This window comes from Sprattus sprattus (assembly GCF_963457725.1).
Source record: "Sprattus sprattus genome assembly, chromosome: 4".
Taxonomy (NCBI): Eukaryota; Metazoa; Chordata; class Actinopteri; order Clupeiformes; family Clupeidae; genus Sprattus; species Sprattus sprattus.
In genome coordinates, this window is record NC_137923.1 from 39,618,613 (window position 1) to 39,641,470 (window position 22,858).

Below are 22,858 nucleotides of genomic sequence, written 5' to 3' on the forward strand. Positions count from 1 at the left end.
CTCTCTCTCTTGCTCTCCGTCTTTCTTTTTCTTTAGCTCTTTCCTCCTTCTCTCTCTCCCTATTCTTTCTCTCTCTCTCTCTCAGCTTCTCTGCCACTCTCTTTTTCTGTTTCTCCATCCCTCCCTCTCCTTATCTTAAATTTGTTTTCCCTCTCTGTCTCTCTCTCGGTCCTTGTCTATATTCGTTCATTCTATCTTTCTCTCTCTCTTTCCTTCCAGATAGTCACCACCAACCAGCAGTGACTCAATCCACCCAGGAAAGAGGGGGGGGGGGGGGGGGGAAGACATGTGAGCAGTGTGATACTGTCATCTCCTTTGCAGCTTGAGATTCCCGCGCTCTAATGATTTCTGCTTTGCTCTTTCGCTCTCAACCCTCAGCGTCTTCATCTCGTCGTTTAAGGGCTCAAATTTTGTATTACGCTCTCGTTTGAGAGAACCATGAGGGTTCAGTTTTGAGAAATGGGGAACTCTGTTTTAGCTGGGAGTTGATGCAAGTTTTCAGTTTCAAGTGTTGTGAAAAGTAAGTTGCAAGCTCCTGGTCTGTCACTTTCTTCTGATAAAAGGAGATTACTATGCGTTCCCTCTCACTCTTGTGGTTATGTCGCTGAATTTCAGGGCCCACTGAAGCGTACTCGACCGCCGGGCACCAAATATTCTTGCCCTTTTACTTTGTGCCAGTGAGGTCCAGCACATTCACCACTGAGAGAAAAAAGAGGCAGGGAGTAAAATGTCCACCCACAGCTGGCCAACAGAGTTGATCAAAGGCAGCCGAGCACAGTCCGACAACACCGCACAGCTTCAGGAACGTCACACAGATTTCTGCCTCAATAGAAGGAGCTGGCCCTTTGCCTGCTTTACCAGAGCTCCCAATAGACCATGCATGCATTTTGGTAGGTTTGGCTCCTATATACAAAATCACATTAACACTCACTGAGACTCAAACACACACATACACAAACATGCACACACACACACACAAACACACACACACACACACACACACACACACACACACACACACACACACACACACACACACACACACACATACACACACAGCCCACTTTCTCTTTTGCTCTTTTGGTCTGGAGCCACACAAACAACCAGCTTAGGCATTGAATGTGTTGCCGGGACAATGCAGGCAAAACTCTGGAGCGTGCATAATGGTGTTTGGGAGTGAGTAAGTGATTGGTGATGGTGAGGGAGGCTCAGAGAGCAGAGAAAGACCACCCCCCGCAGCGAACCATTTAAACAGGGCATCTATGTAACCAAGCACAAGATGTTCCAGGGTACCAGGATAGGTTTTGGCACTGACAGGCACAGAGCTGCCAAGCTCCATTCCTTCCTCCCTCCCCTTCATTCTTTTTCTGTCTCTCTTTCTTTATTTCTCTCTCTCTTTTTCTATTATATACACACATGCAGACACACACACACACACACACTAACGTTTGTTGACCTTGGCCGTGCTGGAGTGAGTGGTGCCCACCAGCAGCAGCAGCAGGGCTGGCTGGATGTCAGACGGACGCGGTGTCCTCCAGAACCTCTCCTCTCCTCTCCTCTCCTCTCCTCTCAGTGAGAGACTGTGAAGCATGACTCACCAGCACACACACACACCCACACACACACACACACACACACACACACACACACACACACACACACACACACACATACACAGCATGACTCACCATCACACACACACACCCACACACACACACACACACACACACACACACACACACACACATACACACACACACACACACACACACACACACACACACACACACACACACACACACACACACACACAGTACACACAAACACACACACACACACACACACACACAGTACACACACACACACACACACACACACACACACACACACACACACACACACACACACACACACACACACACACACACACAGTACACACACACATACCGGTGCGCACATCACACAGTACAATGATTGTACAGAGTTCAACATTCACACATTCTCATACATACACCAGATTACTTATGTTCTCCTGCTTATCATTGAATTCCTTTACATTTACAATAAAGTATAACGAACGAATATTAGACTGAAACTGTCTGACTTTCTCTAATGTGCTGTATAAAAGACAGAAACATCAAACGACCACTTCCCCATTCAAGTATGGAACGACATCATGGCTATCAGTCTTGGCAGACATATCAAATCTGAATGCATTCAAGTGTTATGAGAAAATCATTCCCTGTCCTAGCTTCCCTTCCCTGTAATTAGGGGACTTCAAAGGCCGGAATCCATTTCAATTAAGAAAGTCTGACCTCAAGACACTGTGTCAGCTTGATTTATGATAGTATTGCCGTAAATGAACAGGCTACAAGACAATAATGTAATTAAGTCATGAACAAGTTAATTATGCTTGTTAACAGAAAGCTATGATGATTAGGTACCATGGCGATAGTGACCCTTGGTGGTGTCTTGGTGGATGTGTTTGTCCTTATATAGTGATCCTCCTGTCCAAATTCACAAATCACAAGCCAGATAAAGTCTTTGAGCACATACGTGTTAAATCTCTCCTTTTTTTAATCTATAAATGAAAACACTTTAGTTACTTTATGTAGTCCCGAAGTTTACCATGACATGGATGAAAATAAGTGTTGTTACAGGTATGCAACGCCTACTAAAATTGTACATTCATTATAAAGAACAACATTAAACCTGGACACTCTTGCTTAGTTACATAGATCATCTAGATTGGTCAGATGAGCTTCAGAGAATGACCACTAGATGACACCCTGTCCTCGATTAAGTGCTTTATTTCACCAGCTCCACTTTGAACCCAACTGAAGAGTGAAGACAGATGTGTGGGCAAGGACCATGCAGCCATTAAGAAATCGACACAGACAACTAAAGAGGTTATGATAGGATCTCAAAGGGATACCCGTTTTGTAACTGATAGGATTGGTTTAAGAAAGAGAAACCAAGTCAACACTCTGGGAGAGCACATATGGAGTTACTGTATTTCAGTCACAGATGTATGTAAGATGTTCTTAAGTCTGAAAGACTTGTCTGTGTGCATACACAAAGCTATTATTTTTAAGCGCACACCCTAATTACCCTTCCACCTTGTAACTTTCTGTCTGTAAGTGATGCCAGATCACCTCTGACCTCAGGCTTCATGCCTGCGGCCACGGCGCCATTCTGTGCCCTCTGTGTAATTAAAATTCCATGCATACTGCAGCTTTTGTATCCTCTGAATGGCATTTTGTAAATTATTGATTTTACTGCAGGAGCCCAGGGTACAGGCTAACATGGCCACTGAGGGCAAGTAACACTGAACACTGTGAGAGTAGTGAGTCACACCCCCACCGGTGAAAGATAAGAGCGGCGTGTCACCTTTTTGCCGGATATATGCTGTCTTTCAGGTCATCGAGGAAATCAAATCCCACTTTCTGCCGGCTCTCGCACAGAATGCGCCGATAAAGGGGAGGGCCAACACTGAAAGCTCCAGAGGAAGAATGTGGGGATAAGTAACTAGCAGGAGAGGGGGGTGGGGTGGAGATGTGGGGAATGGAGGGAGGGAGAGAAGGAGAGAAAGAGGTGTGTCTGGCAGTGTGTCAAGTCTCACAATGAACTAAACAGTGCCACACACTGAGTGCCATGCAGTGTCCGGCTCGAGCAGGACGTGGTTCTTAAATTGATACTGTGCCAATCCCTGCAAATACATACTGGGTGTATGATAATTTGCTCTGCATACACACACACACACACACACACACACACACACAGACACACACACACACACACACACACCAACACACACACACACACACACACACACACACACACACACACACACACACACACATACACTCACACACACACACACACACACACACACACACACACATACACACATACATATACACACACACACAAACACACACAAACACACACAAACACACTCTCATAAAGAGGCCTTATTGCTCATCTGTCCCACACTTTGTGCTCTCACTGTGCTCATACTGAGATACAACATCCTCATAATTTGCATAACCATCAAGGAGGTGTACACGTCCACATTTTGAAGGTGTGCTTGAAGAGACATTTTCCACTCTCTCATTTATAAAGTGTGTTGCTATTAAAGACCGCCTCCCCTTGACAGACATGTTTAAAATAACTGTTCACTAACCCGCATATCACCACACTTCCAACGAATCCTTGATAATATTTTGACAGTTTTAATGTACACATCTTCATCCACTTTGCCAAAGAAATGAATCAAACTAAATGCATTGATAACTGGGTGGAGTGCCTAAATTCATGTTTGTCTTGCAGGGCTTTGTTTATGTCTTACAAAAGCCTTTTCACACCACAGTGAGATAAGCCAGGCCTTGGCAGCTTTGCACTGGCCAAGCGGCCTTCTCCAGCCAAAAGAGATAGCTTTGAAAAACAAACAAAAAACACAGTCCAAAGCGCCCAGCGACAAAAGCCCCTGACACATTTTCTAAACAGGTACACTTCGCAGACAAACATGCCACTTTTGTTGTAATCAAAAAGAAGACTCAAAGCTTGTCACCCAAGTTTTGTTCTCTCTGACACTTATGTTCTCAGTTGCAGCCGTATGGTCCGTAAGATTTACTGTTGCAGATTCTCCCCCTATCCCTCCTTATCTCTTTGAGCTGGCCATATTCTAGTGTCAAATATTTAACTTGTGACTTTGGGTTATGCTGTACATTCAGACATTTTTTATTTTAACGCCACACTCGTGATCTTAATGTCTGCCTCTGGTTGCATGAGAGCAAGGTATGGTTTTCATTATAGAAATGTATCCACACTGCACCATCTGGCAAAAGGCCAAACAGTCCTTATCAGTAAAATGACTTATAAAAGAGGAGTATGCATACAAGACCCTTAAGATATCTTTGAAGAGACATTTTGTTTCCTTTTCAAACTCTCTATTTGTGATCTGAAGTATATAGTCTCCGTAATCCTTTTATGAACTAACATCAACTCTGCCAGTTTGTGAATAGGAATTTTTCTTGCAAATCCTCCTTCTTTTGTTCCCATGTGACAGACACAGCCTTTTGTTTTATAAGGGCATTTGTTGAATAATTAGCTAAATTTGTATCGGTGTCGGTTGATGTATGTTAATGCATAAACACATATTGACCTACACACCTCGACTACATTATCATGAAAAGTTCAAAGTTCAGTGTACTTTCACTGCAAGTCCAGCTGTTGAACTACCGGGGCAGGGCTTTATAGGCTGATCCGCATTGCAAAGCCATGAGTATCTGCAAATACGAGTTAAAAAGTGTTGCTATGTTTTTTTCTCTTTCTGTGACAGGATCACCAGGTTTATATTACATCCTTGGAAACCAGACGGAGCAACTTGGGCCCCCTCTGTCTGTTCCTATTCACTGGGAGTTTCATATACACCAAAGAGCCCCAACAACAGCTGCTCAATGAGATGTCTGAACCCGCAAACACCTGGTTAAGGAGCAGCTGTTAGCATACATATCTGTGCAGTGGGTCAACAGAGTTTGCATGGAAAGCTGACTAGGCCGATCATTTGCATTTTAGGCTGCTTGTTCTGGGAAAGAGAAAAAAAGTGTCATCTTTCAATGTATTGAATTACAAGACAATAATAAATATTTAAAGTAGTAATATAATATAGTAGTAATATAAAGTAATATTTTTTAGTGTAACGCACATAGGCTACCATATGTGAATGTGAATACAGGTTTTTGTGTCAGTGCTTGATCATTAAGCACTATGAAAAACTAAATGAGCTGGCAATATCACCTATGTCCCATAATTTGCTAGGTCTTTGTGTTGAGAGCCAAACAAGATCGGTTACAGGATTAAGGAGATTTTGTGGTTACTCTCAAGGGCTGTACTTGCCACAACTTGTTACCTATTCAGCATAACAGTTGAAAGTGAAGAATGTGGTGGTGGTTTGAGGAGTAACATTTCAAGGGACAAGCATGGTTGTGCTATAAATGAATGAATAAACAAACAAACAAACAATTGAATGTAAGGTCTTAGAGCTATGTAAATACTAAGAAAACAACAAAACTAAAGTTATTATTTTGATTGTTATAAATACAATGGATTTTTTGAAAAGGTGAAAGAAAGCATAATGATAGATGATGCAAAACTCTTTATGGGTATACACTTTTCAACCACCAGCAAAAAAAAAAATAAGGGAACATGAAATCTTGATACAGAATATTGAAAAGTATGACAGAGTGACCACGTCAACTAGAACAAACTGACAGTGGGCTGCAGAATAGCCACAAAAGTCACGTGTTATTGCGACCAGACAAGCCTGTCAAACTTCCTGAGGAACAGGCAAAGGAAAAGCGTCAGTAGTTACAGTCTAACACCCAGGGGTAGTCCTCTGACCTGATTTGGGGTGTACATAATATATGAATTCTACCAGAGATTCAGTTTGGAAAGAACTAGTTTTTACAAAGTTTCTAGTTTTAATGAGATAAGTAAACCAGCTTTAGCTAAGTGAGGTCGACTGAAGAGGAGGATGTGGTTTATATGCTATTTATTGCAACGAGCTAGCTAGCCGACTAGCAATAGTTGAAAGATACAACCGCTGATTACGAGTCCAGCGAAGCAGAAGAGTCTGAAACGACACGGAATGTAGTGTGGAAGGTAAGAAGTGCTTGTTTAACATTTATACAATGTAACAGTGCCTATTCATAAATCGTTACTGTTCCAATGGTTCGGATTGTTATATTATAGTCAACGACTAGTTTTGTACTAACCTAGTTTGCGTTCTCTTGCAGAGCTCTCACTGCAGTTGATTGATCAAGCTCAGATTTGCCGAAGTGAGGCTGAACTTATTGCAAACCACGTTAAACAGCACTTGCTAAACTCAACTGTAATAGTAAATCGTTTTGAAAACCGAGGCGAACGAATGTTTAATTAATTTCCTGACTATTAAAGTCACAAATTATTGAATAAATGAATTTCGCATACACGTCATCACTGTCAAAGGAACTCGTTTGACTCGATTCCACGTATGAGGACCTCAGACGCGCCTCAATCTACTTTCTCAAATCTGGACGTGCTTGTCACTTACTGTACCATTATCAATAGAGGCGCTCATTTGGTTGTGTCAATACACTAAATTGTCCATTGTTTGATGTTGTGGAATGCGGTTATTGAAAGACGACTGTGTAGCCTAGTCCAACCACCCAGGTTCTTTTCGTTGTAAAAGCTATTTAGACTAGTATGTCCTGCCTTACTTCGTGTACCTCAGAATGATACATGCAGTTCTCACCTTTTTACTCCTCTCTACACAGACCCAATGCAAATGTTGTGGCAGGTAAAAACCATTGCACGCCTGTTGCTTGTATGAGCGTGTGCGCCTGGTTGTGTGTTACAAGGTAACTACTTCAGCGCATTTTACTGTCCGTCATTGATTCTCTACACAGCTGTGAGCAGTTAAGAGCTGTTTATCCAGTGAAAAGTTGTGTTGGTTGATTTACTTGTAGAGCGTAAAGTAACATTGTAGCTTACGCATCAAGTGGGTTTGTTATTTACTTGACGTTGTTTAGAGATGAGATGAAAGTCGGACTCTATGACCTAGTATGGACACTGGCATCTTGTCAGACAAGATGTTCAGGCTAGTCATCACTTCCTAATTGCAGCAAATAGTTTCCTCTGAAAGCCAGAGCGTAAGTCACTCAGGCACCCCATTATGTTGTGTACCCAAAACCTGTAATTGACTTTGCAAATACACAAGATAATGTAATGTTGTCTTTTACCTGTGTCTGTATTTACTTAAATGTTCGACTACAGTAGAGTATAGTGAACACAGGTGCTAACAAGAAAATGTAGGCTATCTTGCAACTGTGACTAAATATCAAAGGTTTTATATTATGAAGGCTGTGCAAACTATGGCCTTATGGTTTTTACCCCCTGCTTGAGGGCTATGCTCTTCATAGTGATGTCTCTGCACAGCCACCATAGTATTTACCACTGGTTGGGCTACAACTGTTATATTTTCTCTCACAGTTCAACAGCCAACATCACTCCAAATGTAAACACATAGTAATAACACTGTGTAGTACTGGTTCAGGCAGCCAAAGACGCATGACTTGTTCTCCCTGCTCTGTATTTTTTTAATCTTGTTTGTCTTTGACTCGTCTGTGGGTGACTTTTGTTCCTTTCTTCTCAGTGTACGTGACATACACAATTTCATGTTGCACCTTGACACTCAGTGGGAAGATGCTGTTTCAACAAAGGGATGGGCCACAAAGTGTGTGAGCTTGCTTAGGGCACAGAATGAGCCATAGAACTGTCAATACTGGTTTTGCCTTGTTCAAGCCTTTTCTCTCTGGGACAATTCCTGCTTGCATTTAAAGCCGTTTATTTGATGCTGATAAACTGTATTGGAATCCTGTGAAAATGGGAGCCAATGTCGTTGATATTGCAAAGTCAGCCTGGCGACTTAGTAACATTAAAAACAGTTTCTTCTGCTGTGGCTCAACTGGGAATCTCTCTCTCTCTCTCTCTCTCTCTCTCTCAGTCTCTTCCTCTCTCTCTGTCTCTCACTTTTTCTCTCTGCCTCACTTTCTTTCTGATGCCACGTCCTGCCCAGGGTTGGAAAGTAAACACCACCCTTCTGTGGACTGGCAGAGAGTCCTACCTCACATTTGATTTAAACTAGGCCTCAGCCTCTGCCTCACCTGGCCTCAAAGGCATCAGCAGTGAAGTGCTTCCTCACCGCCGACCGGCTGCCGGTCCTGAGCCACTGGAGGTCCCCCCCGGTCTAGCCCAGTGAAGCAGAGCGAAGCAAGGCACAGGCTGCAGGCCAGTGGTTCCCTTAAGGGCTCTTTTGTGTCTGAGTGGATGCACATTTGCATGCTTGGTGCTGCCAAGGCCCTATCAGGTGGTAGAGGGGAAGGTGTGATCGGCAGGCCAGTTCATAATGGGGCTGTTATTTGCGTGTCCGTAGGGGTATCGGTGAGCCAGCTCGGGCTGCCCCGTCTCTTGTTTCTGGAGCTTACTAGAACTTACCTTGGCTCTTCAACAGGTTGTGTTTTGCGGGAGTGGAGTATTGTTGAGCTTCAGGTCTCTGAATTGTTTAAGGGCATGTTTATGAGTTATGAGTGCCTCACTATACCTCACTCCTACAAACTAACCTTGGGCAGGGAATTCCGATTTGAATGACTAATTCTGCCTTTTTTAAAGAAGTGGTTACTCAAGGTTCAACAGTTAGTATTGACTTTAAGAAAAAATTACAAATATCAACACTTTCCACAAGAAACTGGCAGCAAAGCCCAATATTTATTTTTTATCTTTAATCAACTTCAGAACCTTGACGCTAAATAGTTTAGAGGATCTTTGATTGCTGGGCCTTGATAGAACATGTCTGGAAGGTAAATACCTTCTTCATTTTATTTTTTTAAGACCTTGAAAAGCAGCATACTTAAAGATAATAAATGAGGGTGTTGGTTAAGCATACTTATTAGACTACAGGTTTTTACTGTCAGGTTTGAAGAGGTAACTCTCCCTCACTCCCCCTTTCTGCTCCTTGTAGAAAAGCACAATTTGATGGCTTTGATGGCAGCATAGTCAAACTGTATCCCAACTCTAAGGTTACAGAACTTTTCGTGTTAGTGTGTGTGTGTGTGTGTGTGTGTGTGTGTGTGTGTGTGTGTGTGTATTTGTGTGTGTGTATGAAAAAGAGAGAGAGAGACCAGGGCTCATCAGTTGCAGAAAATGGACACTGGAAAAACACAGAGAAGGTACAGAGTTCCTGTACAGAGAAAAAGACAGAGGTTCAAAGAGTCAGCCTCTTACTTTGTTGCCGGTGCTTTCTCAGTGTAAATCCCTGCACACTGAAATATTAATGCCACCCAATTATGTGATTACACAGGAGGCCGCGAAAGCGCTGATGGATCGGGCTCAGGCACTGCCATGATTGTCTCCTGGGCTGGAGAAACCTTGCGCGTCTCCGATCGAAATCTCTTCAGCGCCATAGTTTATTAACGAGGAGTCACGCGACGTGGGTGGCGGGAAATGATCGAATGCAGTGTGACAAAAACTGTACAGCTGTCAGTTATGAAGTGTTTCTCGTGTCAGCTAAGGACAGGGTAGCATGAGATCCGAAAACCACCTAAAGCACAACGAATCAAAGTCACACAATCGCACAGGTACTTGTTTATAAATACGAAGGGTAGAAGTCGTTCTGTGTACAGTCGAGCTGGGTGTTCCTGCCACCACTGGAATTCCATTCATTGGCATTTAGAAGCATCAGTTCGTCTGAATGGGTTAGAATTTCTCAGGTGATCGTTACAGATTAGCCCATGCAACACTCTACCCCGTCACCTTCATTCTGTGGTGTAACTCAACAACCTCTTGTTGCCTTCCTTCGCAGATAGTCTGTTCTCTCTCTGTCCTCATGTTTAAATCATTAGTTGGATCAAGAGCACTGCTAGCGTATACAGTTTTCCATCAAGTATATCAGTGGGTAAAAAGTGTGTGTCTTTACCAGCGAACAGAGAACAGTGGGGTGTGTGTGTTAGGAATTTATGACAGTGACTCTGACAGACTTGTGGAAGACTTGATTTCATTCAGCTGATATGGATTGGTGTGGTATGTTTTAAAAAGTCACTCACTCTTTTGTCTGTCACCCTTTATCTGTCCCTCTCTCTCTTTCTCTCTCTCTGTTTCTCTTTCTTTATCCCTCTCTCTCCTTCTTGCTCTCCACAGTGAGCTGACAGCAGTCAGAGACAAGTGAGACGGCGAGGAGGTCGGGCGGGGTTGGCGTTGGGGTCGCAGCCGCACCATCATGAGGGTGCGCTTGTCGCGCAAGCTGGGCCTGCTGGCCAAAGCGGGCATGGTACTGTGGTTTATGTGGCTCTCCTACCTGATCATCACCAACAGCGTCGTTTCCATCCCCTCCTCTTCGTCCTCCTCGGACTCCGTCGGGGACAAAGACGAGCCGGGCGCCGGCCTGGCGGTGGGGGCCCGGGAGCAGCACCAGGAGGAGGACGCGGAGGCGCTGCGGCGGCCTGTGTACCAGAAGCCGGTGGCCGACAGCAACGCGCTGGGTGAGTGGGGCAGGGCCACGCGGCTCACGCTGAAAGAAGACGAGAAGAAGCAGCAGGAGGAGAGCATCGAGCGCTACGCCATCAACATCTTCGTGTCGGACCACATCTCGCTGCACCGCCACATCCAGGACAACCGGATGCACGAGTGAGTGAGGGCGAGCAGGTGGGCTGGGACAAGACGGGCACACTGGCCATGGTTGTTGTGGTTAGCATGGTTGCCGTAGTGGCTGATGGATCCTCTCTCAGCACTCTCCACTCTCCTACCCTGCTTCATGGGGGTTTTCTTCTCGGGTTTGTAAGTTTATGTCGTGTTGTTTGTCTGCAGGGCGTGTTCTTGGACTGGAAGTGCTGAGTGATTTTTTTCTCTTGAGTTTTTTATCCAGATGTCATCAGTTTGGCCTGTCAAGTTGGCATATGTTTAGCCGCACAGTCCATTATTTATGTTTCCTGTGGGTCTGCTTTGCGATCCTCTGTGGTTTATCTTGAAGCTCTTTTTCCGTTTCTGAACAATATTTACTCACGAAGCGAAGGCTTGGTGTTAAAGCCTTACCTCTAGTTAACAGCAGAGGCCCACAAGGGTCTGAATATGAGGGGAAAGGGGATGAGGGGGAAAAACGCAAACCAGTGAAACATGGTCATGTTTCCCCCTCATCCCCTTTCCCCTCATATAAAATGAAAGGGGATGAGGGGGAAAAACGCAAAGGTTTGCGTTTTTCCCCCTCATCCCCTTTCCCCTCATATTCAGACCCTTGTGGGCCTCTGCTGTTAATTACTTCTTTCTCTTACTATGTAGTTAGCCCAGGCCTGAAATAATGAGCTGGATTTCATGTCGGCTTTCTGCAAAGCATCACAATTTTTTTTAATCATCCTGTTGAGATGAACAAGATCAGTTGGGGAGGATTTTTGTGTGAATTTTTTAAAAGCTTTGCTAAAGAAGTGGAAGCCTTTAAAGTGGGTTTCAGTAAGAACATCTTAGGACTTGTTGGGAGCTTTTAAGCCGTGTTGACTGAGGATTGACCGGGATTTTTGCCTCACACTGTGACTCCGTTTCTCATTTTAAAGGCTCCTAACAACTTTGCAAGCTAGCGAGTCTTCTGAAACAACTTTTCCTTGAGCTGCTTGCCTTTTCCTGGAGGTATTTGTTACTTTTTTCCCTGAAATGCCGGGGCCACTTACATTTGACTCGGCTATAAATCGGTTTGTCTTTTTTTATGTGCGACAGTTAGAGTGACGCCTGAACTGTTTGCACAAGCTGTCCCTACGTATTTATTTACTGGGTGCGACACATCTCCTTCCATGCTTTTCTCCCACTCTCTCTTTCTCTCTCCCTCTCTCGCTCTCTGTTCCCCAGGCGTCTGTGAAATCCTCTCTGGCATGTGAAGCCTCAGTGTGATGTTTTTTTTGTCCTTTTTTAATTCTGTGCCATTATGCCCAGAGCCAGCCAAAGGCTCCAGAGCTTCACCATATCTCTGCTGCACACAATAACCGGCGGGTTGCAGCTTAGTGTGATTGGCCAGAGTGCCCCTGTTCCACTCACAAAGACGTAGCAGGTTTCTCACCTGTTCCACCGCTGACGTCATTATTCAGGGTCATGATTGATATGCTCCTCATATCTTTTATTTATTTATGTTAATTCTTTCTATATTTTCATCTATCTATCTATGTATGTATCTGTCTATCTATCAGTCTATATATCTTTCTATCCTTCCATCCATCCTTCCTCTATCTTTTTTATCAATCTAATATTATTGTTAACTGTTTTCCCTTTTTGTGTATCTCCCTTATGCTTGCCCCTGGCAGGTGCCGGGCGAAGAAGTTCGACCTGCGGCGTCTGCCCACCACGTCAGTGATCATCGCCTTCTACAACGAAGCCTGGTCCACCCTGCTGAGGACCATCCACAGTGTGCTGGAGACCACGCCCGCTGTCCTGCTGCGCGAGGTCATCCTCATCGACGACTTCAGCGACCGCAGTGAGTACCACAGAGAGGGGATGATGGTGTGATGGGAGAGAAAGCGGGAGGGAGAGAGAGAGAGGGAGGAAGAGAGAGAGAGAAGCGAGAAGGACTTTTTAAAAACTTTATTTAGTCCAGTAAGGAGGTCAGTAAGGGGAGTGGGAGGGAAAGCTGAAGGGCGAGAGAGAGAGAGAGAGAGAGAGAGAGAGCGAGAGAGAGAGAGAGAGAGATAGTGGTGGGGTGTCACTCCAGTGTTTATGCAACTATTCATCCTGAGCCAGCGGCAGCAGCCTTCTTGGTGGCTCTCCAGCGCAGAGCTCCTCTCAGATGCTGTGCCTTGTGATTACCTCACACCAAGACATTTCTTGACCCCCCCCCCCCCCCTGCCTTAAACTGCATGAATCTCAGGCCCAGCAGGCCTCTCTAAACCTTCACTTACCCCGTTGAGTCCATGACACCTCAGAACACCTAAGGTACTGCAGAGATGCACTCAGAGAGGCACCTCCCCGGAACTTACAGTATATACCATACAAGGCACATTAAAGCTCAGAAGTCAGAATTCAGTGTTTCAAAAAACAAGGTCCAGGTCCAGTTTGACCAAACATTTTTAACCAGAAATGAATGTGATTTGTTTGCAACATGTGCTGCATAAGTTTCCTGACAAAGTTGAGAAGTATTTGAAAAATATAGAATGAGGAGGTTTGGGAGCATTGATGCAGAGCTCAGTGTCTTAAATTGACATTGAGACGAATCACTGACTAATCACTCAGTTTCCCAAAATTCTTTCCTTGTGGGTGTAATGCATTTCAGCGCTGATGTGTTCTGATAGCAAAAGACTGACACTTGCACATTCCGTTGTCTGTTCTCCAACGCTTTTCCAAATTAGTAACTGCTTTAGGCAGGCAGCGTTTAGACTCAAACACCATAACGAAGGCCTGTTTAATTGCTCTCCTGGGAAGGGAACAAAACACAAGACCTTGTCAGAAACAAATATCCCAGGGGTCTTCTTTTAATCTAGCAGCCAACGAGTGCATTGTGGGTTGTCCTTTATTGTTAAACAGGGTGATGAAAAAGCACTTAATTTGGAAAGATAAGCAGTAATCAGGTCCTTTGAGCGTTTTTCCTAAACGCAATTCTCTTGGACATACAACACAGCCCTTTCGTTAGCCACTAATGATGCCACCAATTAATTTATGTTATTTGTTTCACCAGCTTTTACTGGGTCACTTGTCTGGTCCTGTGCTGACTGTTCCCGTCTGACTTCTAGAGATAAGACTTCAGACTGTTTACCCGTGGCAGATCGCAGCAGATGTGTGTCTACTAACTGTCGTCACCGCCGTGAATTTCAGGCTATCTGAAGGTGCAGCTGGCCGACTACATCAGCAACCTGGACCGCGTGCGCCTCATCCGCACCAACAAGCGTGAGGGCCTGGTGCGGGCGCGGCTCATCGGCGCCACCTACGCCACCGGCGACGTGCTCACCTTCCTGGACTGCCACTGCGAGTGTGTGCCCGGCTGGATAGAACCACTGCTGGAGAGGTGCGACGCCAACATACTATCATCAGTCACTGTATATCAGTCTTGCTGTTGGATATTTGTCTTCAGGCTGCATTGAGACTCACTGTACTGTACATTTGCATGTTCTGTTTTTGTCCTGTTCTGTCCTCTTGCAACTTAATTTTTTACCTGAATATCATTATAACAATTTCACATCTGTGCTACTGCTAAAGAAGCTTAATCCAGAATCACAATCCCATTTACCTTTTGAAGTGACATTGATACATAGCCATGTAACCCTTCCCACTACATTGATTTAATTTTGAGTTTGATTATAATGTAGCAAGACTCCTACATATCTAATGTTATTCAGATTAGATCTAATGTCAATTAGCAGATGGTCTGAGGTAAAGGCCTCTTCCCCCAGAGGTGAAGAAAGAGTCCTGTAAGTACCCCTCTTTCTCTCTCCCCTTTCAGGATTGGTGAGAACGAGAGCACCATCGTGTGCCCAGTCATTGACACCATCGACTGGAACACCTTTGAGTTCTACATGCAGACAGACGAGCCCATGATCGGGGGATTCGACTGGCGCCTGACCTTCCAGTGGCACGCGGTGCCCCTGACCGAGCGGAAGCGGCGCACGTCTCGCATCGACCCCATCAGGTAAGATCCACGACCCAGCTCCATGGTTTCACTCAGATCCACCGAGTCCCCCTCAGCCTGAAACATGACCGGCTAACAAGTTACAGTCGCCCAAATACTCTCAACACATTAAACGGGGGGGGGATCCCTTGGATCAGGCATCAAACAAACATAAACTGAAATGAACTGAAGTTACAGTGGTCACATCTGCAACTTTTTATTTATTCTACAGGTCTCCTACAATGGCTGGAGGTCTGTTTGCAGTCAGTAAAAAATACTTTGAGTACCTGGGCACCTACGACATGGGCATGGAGGTGTGGGGAGGAGAGAACCTGGAACTTTCTTTCAGAGTGAGTATCCATTCTGCGTTCCATGTCTGTGTTCAATTCTCTTGACTAGGGATCCACACGAGAAATTCTGCGTCATATCTGAGGAGGTGCTGTGCTCTATATGTTCTCAGTGGGAATTGATCAAGTGAATGAGTGATGCCGACAGAGGCTGGGAAAACCCTCAGTAAATAAGAGATGAAGAGTCTCCTTTCATCTGCGGGTGTCAATTAATCAGGGAGAGACAGATTCCGTGTTTGTGCAGGGTGTGTGGTGTGCGTTTGTACACGTATGCATCCTTGCGTGTCCAAATGTAAAACTGATAGATGGCGTATACCTTTGGGCCATGTTTTATGCATATGAAAATATAACACCTCGCTCCGAGCTGCAAGACTAGCATGCATAATTGATGTCATGTGAATTGGTTTACAACTGTGTATGAGAATATAAATGAAAAAGCTAAACAAAAAATGTATTGGACAGGAGTTATTATAGCAGTAAATTAGTCTTGTATTTCCCCCAGCCTTTATGTGTTTTGCTGTTCTTAATTTCCTAAATCAGTAATGTGGTAAAGAGGGGTTTGGACAATGTCGGAATAAAGGGAATAATTTCTCTAATTTATATAGCCTTTTACATCTACCACTAAGCTACCACTGACACCAATACCAAATTAGTGCTAATACTTTAAGAAATGAAATTGGATGAAATTCAATTCATATAGCACTGATAATGATTCAAATGTTATCTAGGCTCTTTCCAGAGCCCAGAGCCTGAACCCCCTAAAGCAAGCACTAAGGTGACTGGGGCAAGGAAACACCTTGAGCAGAACCTCAGGGGGGAAGGAGAGAGGGAGAAGAGAGAATCAGGAGCAAGCAGATGGATTCATACGCTTGGGATCAGAGGATAAAACATATTAGCATACTTGTGTGGCATATGACCATGATACATACATGATACCATGAAACATAAAAGGAGGGATATACATGGAGGCAGAATTAATAGTGGAGAGAGAGAGAGAGCGCTAACATTCCAAATCTCGGTTATATTATAAGGATAAGCAGAGGAATGAAGCAGAAAACTATTTCAATGATGGCATGTGTTTATTTTACGGGTACATAGGCTGGCGTAAAGTATAAATTATACGCGGAATAGAATTTTTGCAAAATAGTTAAGTGGAAATGGGCAGCTGTAAGCAGAGGGTTTCTGCGGGTAGATCAGGTGGCAGCATCCCACATTGAAGAGAGTCTAGAGGAGGAAGAAAATTAGTAGGAAATTGAATATTTTGGGAAATATTCCATTCTGACTGAAGTCAATTGTGTTTACCAACTTAAGATATTGGTAACACTTTGCCAAAAATTGTGAAAAAATAAGTAATTGCAACTGTAAAATTACTGTAAAATTGTCCCATCACTGTCCTGTAGTGTATGGTTAACTGGGTTGATCACATGTAAGTGCATTACTGAATTATGTCCTTGGCTCTTAATGATGTTATTTGTCTAGTTAGTAAATAACTGTACTGTCCAACAGATATTTGTTGCAAGGAAAGTAATATTTTGAGCATAGATTCTCTCTGAGAGAACAATGTCAATGTAACTGTAATTGTGTGGTCCTTGTGGTATTATAGACTGGTTTGGCTGTAATCAAAGTAGTTTTGAATCGATACATTCATTAACTCTTAGTGTAAATCAAGCTTGTTTGTCTGGAATGATGGAATTAATTCATTTAGTAAAAAAATATTATTTGCCTTGTTCAAGGGTCTGGGTTTTCAGTCCCTTAAGAGCCTGTCTATGTCCTTGTTATCCGGTCATCTTACTCTTGTTGTCAGTATTGTGTTACGGGGAGTGATTGTCTATATAAAAAGGTAGTAGATTCCTTTTGATACTATTTCATCGAACCCCTTTATGCCTGGCGGGTGCATGTTTTAAATAAAAAAAAAAAACATTCTGGCTGATTGTAAGTACTCTGGTTCGCCTCACCCACAGGTGTGGCAGTGTGGGGGCTCGCTTGAGATCGACCCCTGCTCCCACGTGGGCCACGTCTTCCCCAAGAAGGCCCCCTATGCCCGGCCCAACTTCCTGCAGAACACCGTCCGAGCTGCGGAGGTGTGGATGGACTCCTACAAGCACCACTTCTACAAACGAAACCCACCTGCCCGCAAGGTATGACATCGGAAGGGATGTTAAACAACGGCAGATGTTAAACAAAAGTGCTATTATTGCTTTGGAGTTGCTAGCAGACAAGCCTACGTACAGTCTTCTTCTGAGTGCTTAGTGGTACTGACTTTACAAGTTAATGTTGACACACAATGTTGACACACAACACACTGCTCTGTCACCGCAGCCTTTTTATGTGGGTGTTATTATGCAGTACGCTTCTGTTATGCAGACATTGTTTTAAACGGAATGGATAGCAATATGACTTGATAAGATCAACTGTCTCCATAGCAAGAACACTGCCAAGATAGCTTTAGCTAGCAGACACAGGAACACTTTGTGTACCCTGTCCTTGTTAAGGAGATATGGTTACCCTGCGATGATGGCTTGAGACGTTTGAACGTCAGAAAAGGCCCTTTGTGTTTTTAGAAAATCTGAAGTGATATCATATTCCAAGTGGAAAGGGGGTGGGGTGGGGGCTTTACCAGCAACTCAGCTGGCAGTTTGTGTCTGGGCTCCGTTTGCTGGTTTTGTTTGCTGTATTTGAGAGATGTTCAAACGGAGGTACTGTAAGTGGGGAGAATACTAGGTGTATCAAGTTGCCCGTGTTAGCAGACATAAAAGATGCATGCAACTCCATATATAGCTCACCTGAAAAAAGTTACATTATTCATACCGTCAGGGATCTTTGATCAAACAATAAATTATCTCATGAAAAGGAGGTGTGGAAAACGTGCCAAGCCGGACCTGCTCGAACTAATGAGAATACCGCCGTGCCAGTTTCTGGCATGACTGGTTACCAGTGCCAGAGACGACAACGATACCAGATATGGGTCTTTCTGACAATCGTTAGTTTACATTGGATAATTGGTACACTGCTGGCATCTGAGGAGATCTCATTAGCGCTCTTTATTACTCAACCAAACGTTTCAGAATGGCCGGCCACAGGAGGACGCACATGAGAGCATGTTTTGGGATGTTTGAAGATGCTTCAAGTAGAGCAGTAGTTGCATTAGCAATGCGGACACTATCATAATATGACATTTTGTAGGGCGATGATAGATCTCTGTAGGGTGGTGATAGTTGATATTTTGTTGTTGTTGAAGTTTGTGTTTTGGTCGGTAGGAGACGTACGGGGACCTTTCAGACCGGGTTCTTCTGAGGCAGCGACTGAAGTGCCAGAGCTTCAACTGGTATCTGAAGAATATTTACCCGGAGCTCCATGTGCCCGAAGACAGGGAGGGCTGGCACGGAGCGGTGAGTGCCCACATCTCACCCACACAGTCCCTGGAGATGTCATTCCCTGTCCTCTCTCTTGCCTCCACATGCTTTGTCTCAGTACACGTTGAATTGTTTTGGAGGAAAGAAGGACACCCTACGGGCCCTCTCTGCACAGCTTGCATTACATCTTCCCAACACACACTCTTGAGAACACAAGCATAAGGGACACAAAAGTAGTAGTTCCTAAATGATGCCCTTTATTCCAAGTAGTGTGTGTGAAATTGTGTGAAACATCTTGTACTGATTTTGTAACAAGAAGCCTTTTTAATTTGACTGATTGTGCTATCTCTCTCTCTCTCTCTCTCTCTCTCTCTCTCTCTCTTTCTCTCTCTCTCTCTCTCTCTTCCCAGGTCCGTAGTGCAGGGATCCACTCGGAGTGCCTGGACTACAACGCCCCTGAGCACAGCCCTACAGGTGCACACCTTGCCGTGTTTGGTTGCCACGGCCAGGGCGGCAACCAGGTACTTCCCCTCCCACCCCTTGCTGTTTCTCTGCCTTACCACTCTAGGCCTTCAGACCCTACAGCCTTCTAAGTCATTTAGAACAGGAGAAGGAGGGGGGCAGGCATCTGTAAATGTCAGCAGTATTGAGTTACTTCTGAAATGAGCTATATTTCAGCAGTGTTATATAATGCATATGAAAACATAAGATGTAACAGGCTTACCCTGCGGTCATGTCAGGATGACAGCGCATCATTATATCTTATATGTAATTGGTAATTTTCAGTGTTTTATTTCCAACCCTGTGCCTGTATTTAATCATATGGCAGTTGTTTTGTGGCTTTATAAAGAAACAGCACTGGTCTATTTTAAATGGCAGGAGTGAGAAGGGATGTCATGTGTCTCGGTGTCTGTGTGTCTCCTTGGTCTTGATATCGTCCTATTATTCATTGATGTTGTGCCTCGGGTGTACCTAAAAAAAAGCATTAAGTTGTTATGTGATGACAATCGATGTTTCCACCAACGTGCTTGAGAAAGGGAACTTTAGCCTCCGCCTGACAAAAGCCTGTCCACGAGGGCACTTCACCCTCCCCGGAAGATAAATGAGTCCTGTACAGACTAGATGATGTGGGGCCAGGTAAATAAGTTTGAGTCAGGACAGGATCTGCCCTTTTCATAGAGCCGTCGATTGGCCCGTGTGAATGATGCATGAGACCTGACGAGAACCCTCGGACCGTAGAGATTGATTACCTTTTTTGTGCTCCAGTGGCGTGCAGATGGACAGGCCCTGATGTCTCCCAATGATGGTGGCCGCTGTAATGCAGTCAAGGTTATTAGCGGACATAGTGAGGAAGATTATACCTTAATGCATGTCTTGACTGGCAGCCTGACTAAAACTCTTATCTAAAACTACAAATAGTCTGTCTGGATGGTCCTGTCAGATTCAGAAATGTGTCCCAGTTCAGAGATTTTTAGCCACACCACTCACCAGCCTAACAAAGCAGGCAGCCCCATTCAGTCACCATAAAATATTAAGTTGAACTCTCAGGTGTGGTTAATTATCAAACCGTTTATTGAATGAAGTCGTTTTTGATTGGCTAATATGGTCTTGCTACCCACGTACTGATGGGAGCACAGTTTCATGACTGGTGCTGTTTTCTACTAACTCAGTTCAATGTCAAGTTTAAAGTTCACCTGAAAGTTCTCAGTCATCTTCACGATTACACTCACCTGCAAAAATCCTCCTCACCCACAGTACTTTGAGTACACGTCCAACAAGGAGATCCGCTTCAACTCGGTGACGGAGCTGTGTGCGGAGGTGCCGTCGGGACAGACCTACATTGGGATGAAACACTGCCCACAGGACGGTGCTCCTATGCCCCCCGCCATCGTCTGGGAGTTCAGAGATGTAAGTCTACCCAACCCTCCATTTTGCATAAAGTATTTCCACATAAACTCCTTAAACAAATGTATTTTAACATGGTTTACATGGGACTAAAAACCAAGTGCTGATTTACATTTGGTCATTCAACACAATGGAATTTGAACAGATGCAAAGTACTACAAAAGCTACATTTTCTCTGTGCCTGTACTAATTGGGATTTGAGTCCATGCCATCAGCACTGGCATTGCCTTGCTGTATTGTCTTAGGAATTCACGTGTGATTTGTAGATTCTTTGGGCTGCCTGATTTTTAATGGCACCGTTTCCTCTCCCGTTTCTCTGTGGCTTTTTGTCCCCCCTCTCGGCAGGATGGAAGCATCTACCATCCTCACTCCGGCACATGTGTCACCTCTTACCGCACAGCAGAGGGACGCGCAGACATCCAGATGAGGAAATGTACCCCAGGAGACAAGCACCAGCGATGGAAGTTTGAATAAGGGAAAGTGTGTGTGTGTGTGTGTGTGTGTGTGTGTGTGTGTGTGTGTGTGTGTGTGTGTGTGTCTGTGTCTGTGTCTGTGTGTGTCTGTGTTTGTGTGTGTGTTTGTCTGTGTGTTTGTCTGTGTGTCTGTGTGTGTGTATGTGTGTGTGTGTGTGTGTGTGTTGTGGGGGGTGTGGCTCCCCTAGACCTAAGTGCAATTACAAAAATGGGCTTTGAGATGCAGGGCTCGGGAGCAAGCAAGAAGTGCTCCTGCTGTGCCCACTGGAATGCTGCAGAATAGACTGGTCTTGACCATATGCCTTTGTGAATCAAAGGGGAACCCAGCAGTGAAGTGCCAATATCTTTATTTTTTACTGTTTTTGATCAGTCTTCTGATATTGCTTTCTTTCGAAAGGGACGTCTAAGAAATGTGTTGAGAGCCATTTTGGCAACTCCAGGCCAGGCTTGAAGTACTGCAAGAGCAATACAGGGCTGTGTAATTAAGCCTCTTGTGCTGTCGGTGGGTTAGGTTTGTGCCAACACCACTGCACTCGGCCCCTTTGTGAACACAATTGTGTCACAGCGGCTTTTCGCCTTACACTTCATGATTTTACATCACCCAGAGTGAAGGCATGGGAAGAGAAATGGGAGAATATTTTTTTTTTTTGTCATTTTCTTTTTTTGTCATTCTTCTTTTATCTTGCTTTGATATTGTTTACACATTATGCCTATCCACCATAGGCCTTTCATATCTTTTTGTTGTGTGTGTGTGTGTGTCAGCGGTTGCATTGAAGAGATTGTTTATCGAAGATAAACCCAAACGCCAGTGAGGCGTTAATGCCTTTCGGCTCCCTCAGCCAGTGTGGTTTTACCCTCCGTCCAGTTCTGGAGGGAATCCCGACCAATGAGAAGCCAATTAAAATAATCTCCCATCTGTGATGCCTCTTTCTATTTAGGGGATATGGGAGGGGAAGAGGGGGTTGGGTGGGTGAAGGAGAGCCTGTGTCTTTTTGGGATTAGATTGAACCTGACTGCAAGGTGCCCACAGAGAGAGAGACAGAGAGAGAGAGAGAGGATGTGGTTTTGCCTACTCCAGATGGGACCAAGGGAATTCACTGTGCCTCTGTGTTTTCTGCTGTGCAGTCCTGAGGAGACTGATCATGTACTGGCCTAAATATAGACAACTGGGTGTCTTCTTTTGACTTCATGGATACTGTACTATTATTCTGATGGCCACCTTGTTCCAATTTTTTACAACACTGATGCCATGCTTGTCCAAGTAAGAGTGTTAGAGGAGGCTTTCCTTTACGTCAGCAATGCGTTAATTCTTCTGCCTTCTAAGTGGTAGACTGTCCTATCTATTTTTCACTTTGATCTGCCCATATGGATTAAGTGTGGTTTACAAATGTATTGTATGGCATTACTGGCCTGTTTTGCCAGGTGCGTACACACACTGTACATAGCCCGTACATGTATTTTTCTAGCACTTAGTGGGCACCTTGACTGTTGACCAAAGTGTAACTTCAGCTCCTGAATTGTCTTTAATACTGGCCGAGTCCAAACTTTTTATGTGTTAATTCTCCCGATAGCGTGCAGTTTTAATAACATTTGGAAGCTTTTTTAACGTGA

The 22,858-nt window shown here is 44.4% G+C and overlaps 1 protein-coding gene across 1 annotated transcript; it reads left to right on the forward strand.

The window, feature by feature from the left end:
- Nucleotides 1-10,816: 10,816 nt before the first annotated feature.
- Nucleotides 10,817-21,248, forward strand: poc1bl (POC1 centriolar protein homolog B (Chlamydomonas), like; the record flags this gene model as incomplete). The annotated part of the gene is made up of 10 exons (XM_080836735.1): nt 10,817-11,223; nt 12,879-13,048; nt 14,380-14,569; nt 15,005-15,190; nt 15,402-15,519; nt 17,478-17,654; nt 18,774-18,905; nt 19,280-19,390; nt 20,625-20,777; nt 21,120-21,248. 10 exons carry the CDS (start codon nt 10,817-10,819, stop codon nt 21,246-21,248), a joined length of 1,773 nt encoding a protein of 590 aa, XP_080692861.1.
- Between the last annotated feature and the right edge of the window lie 1,610 nt (nt 21,249-22,858).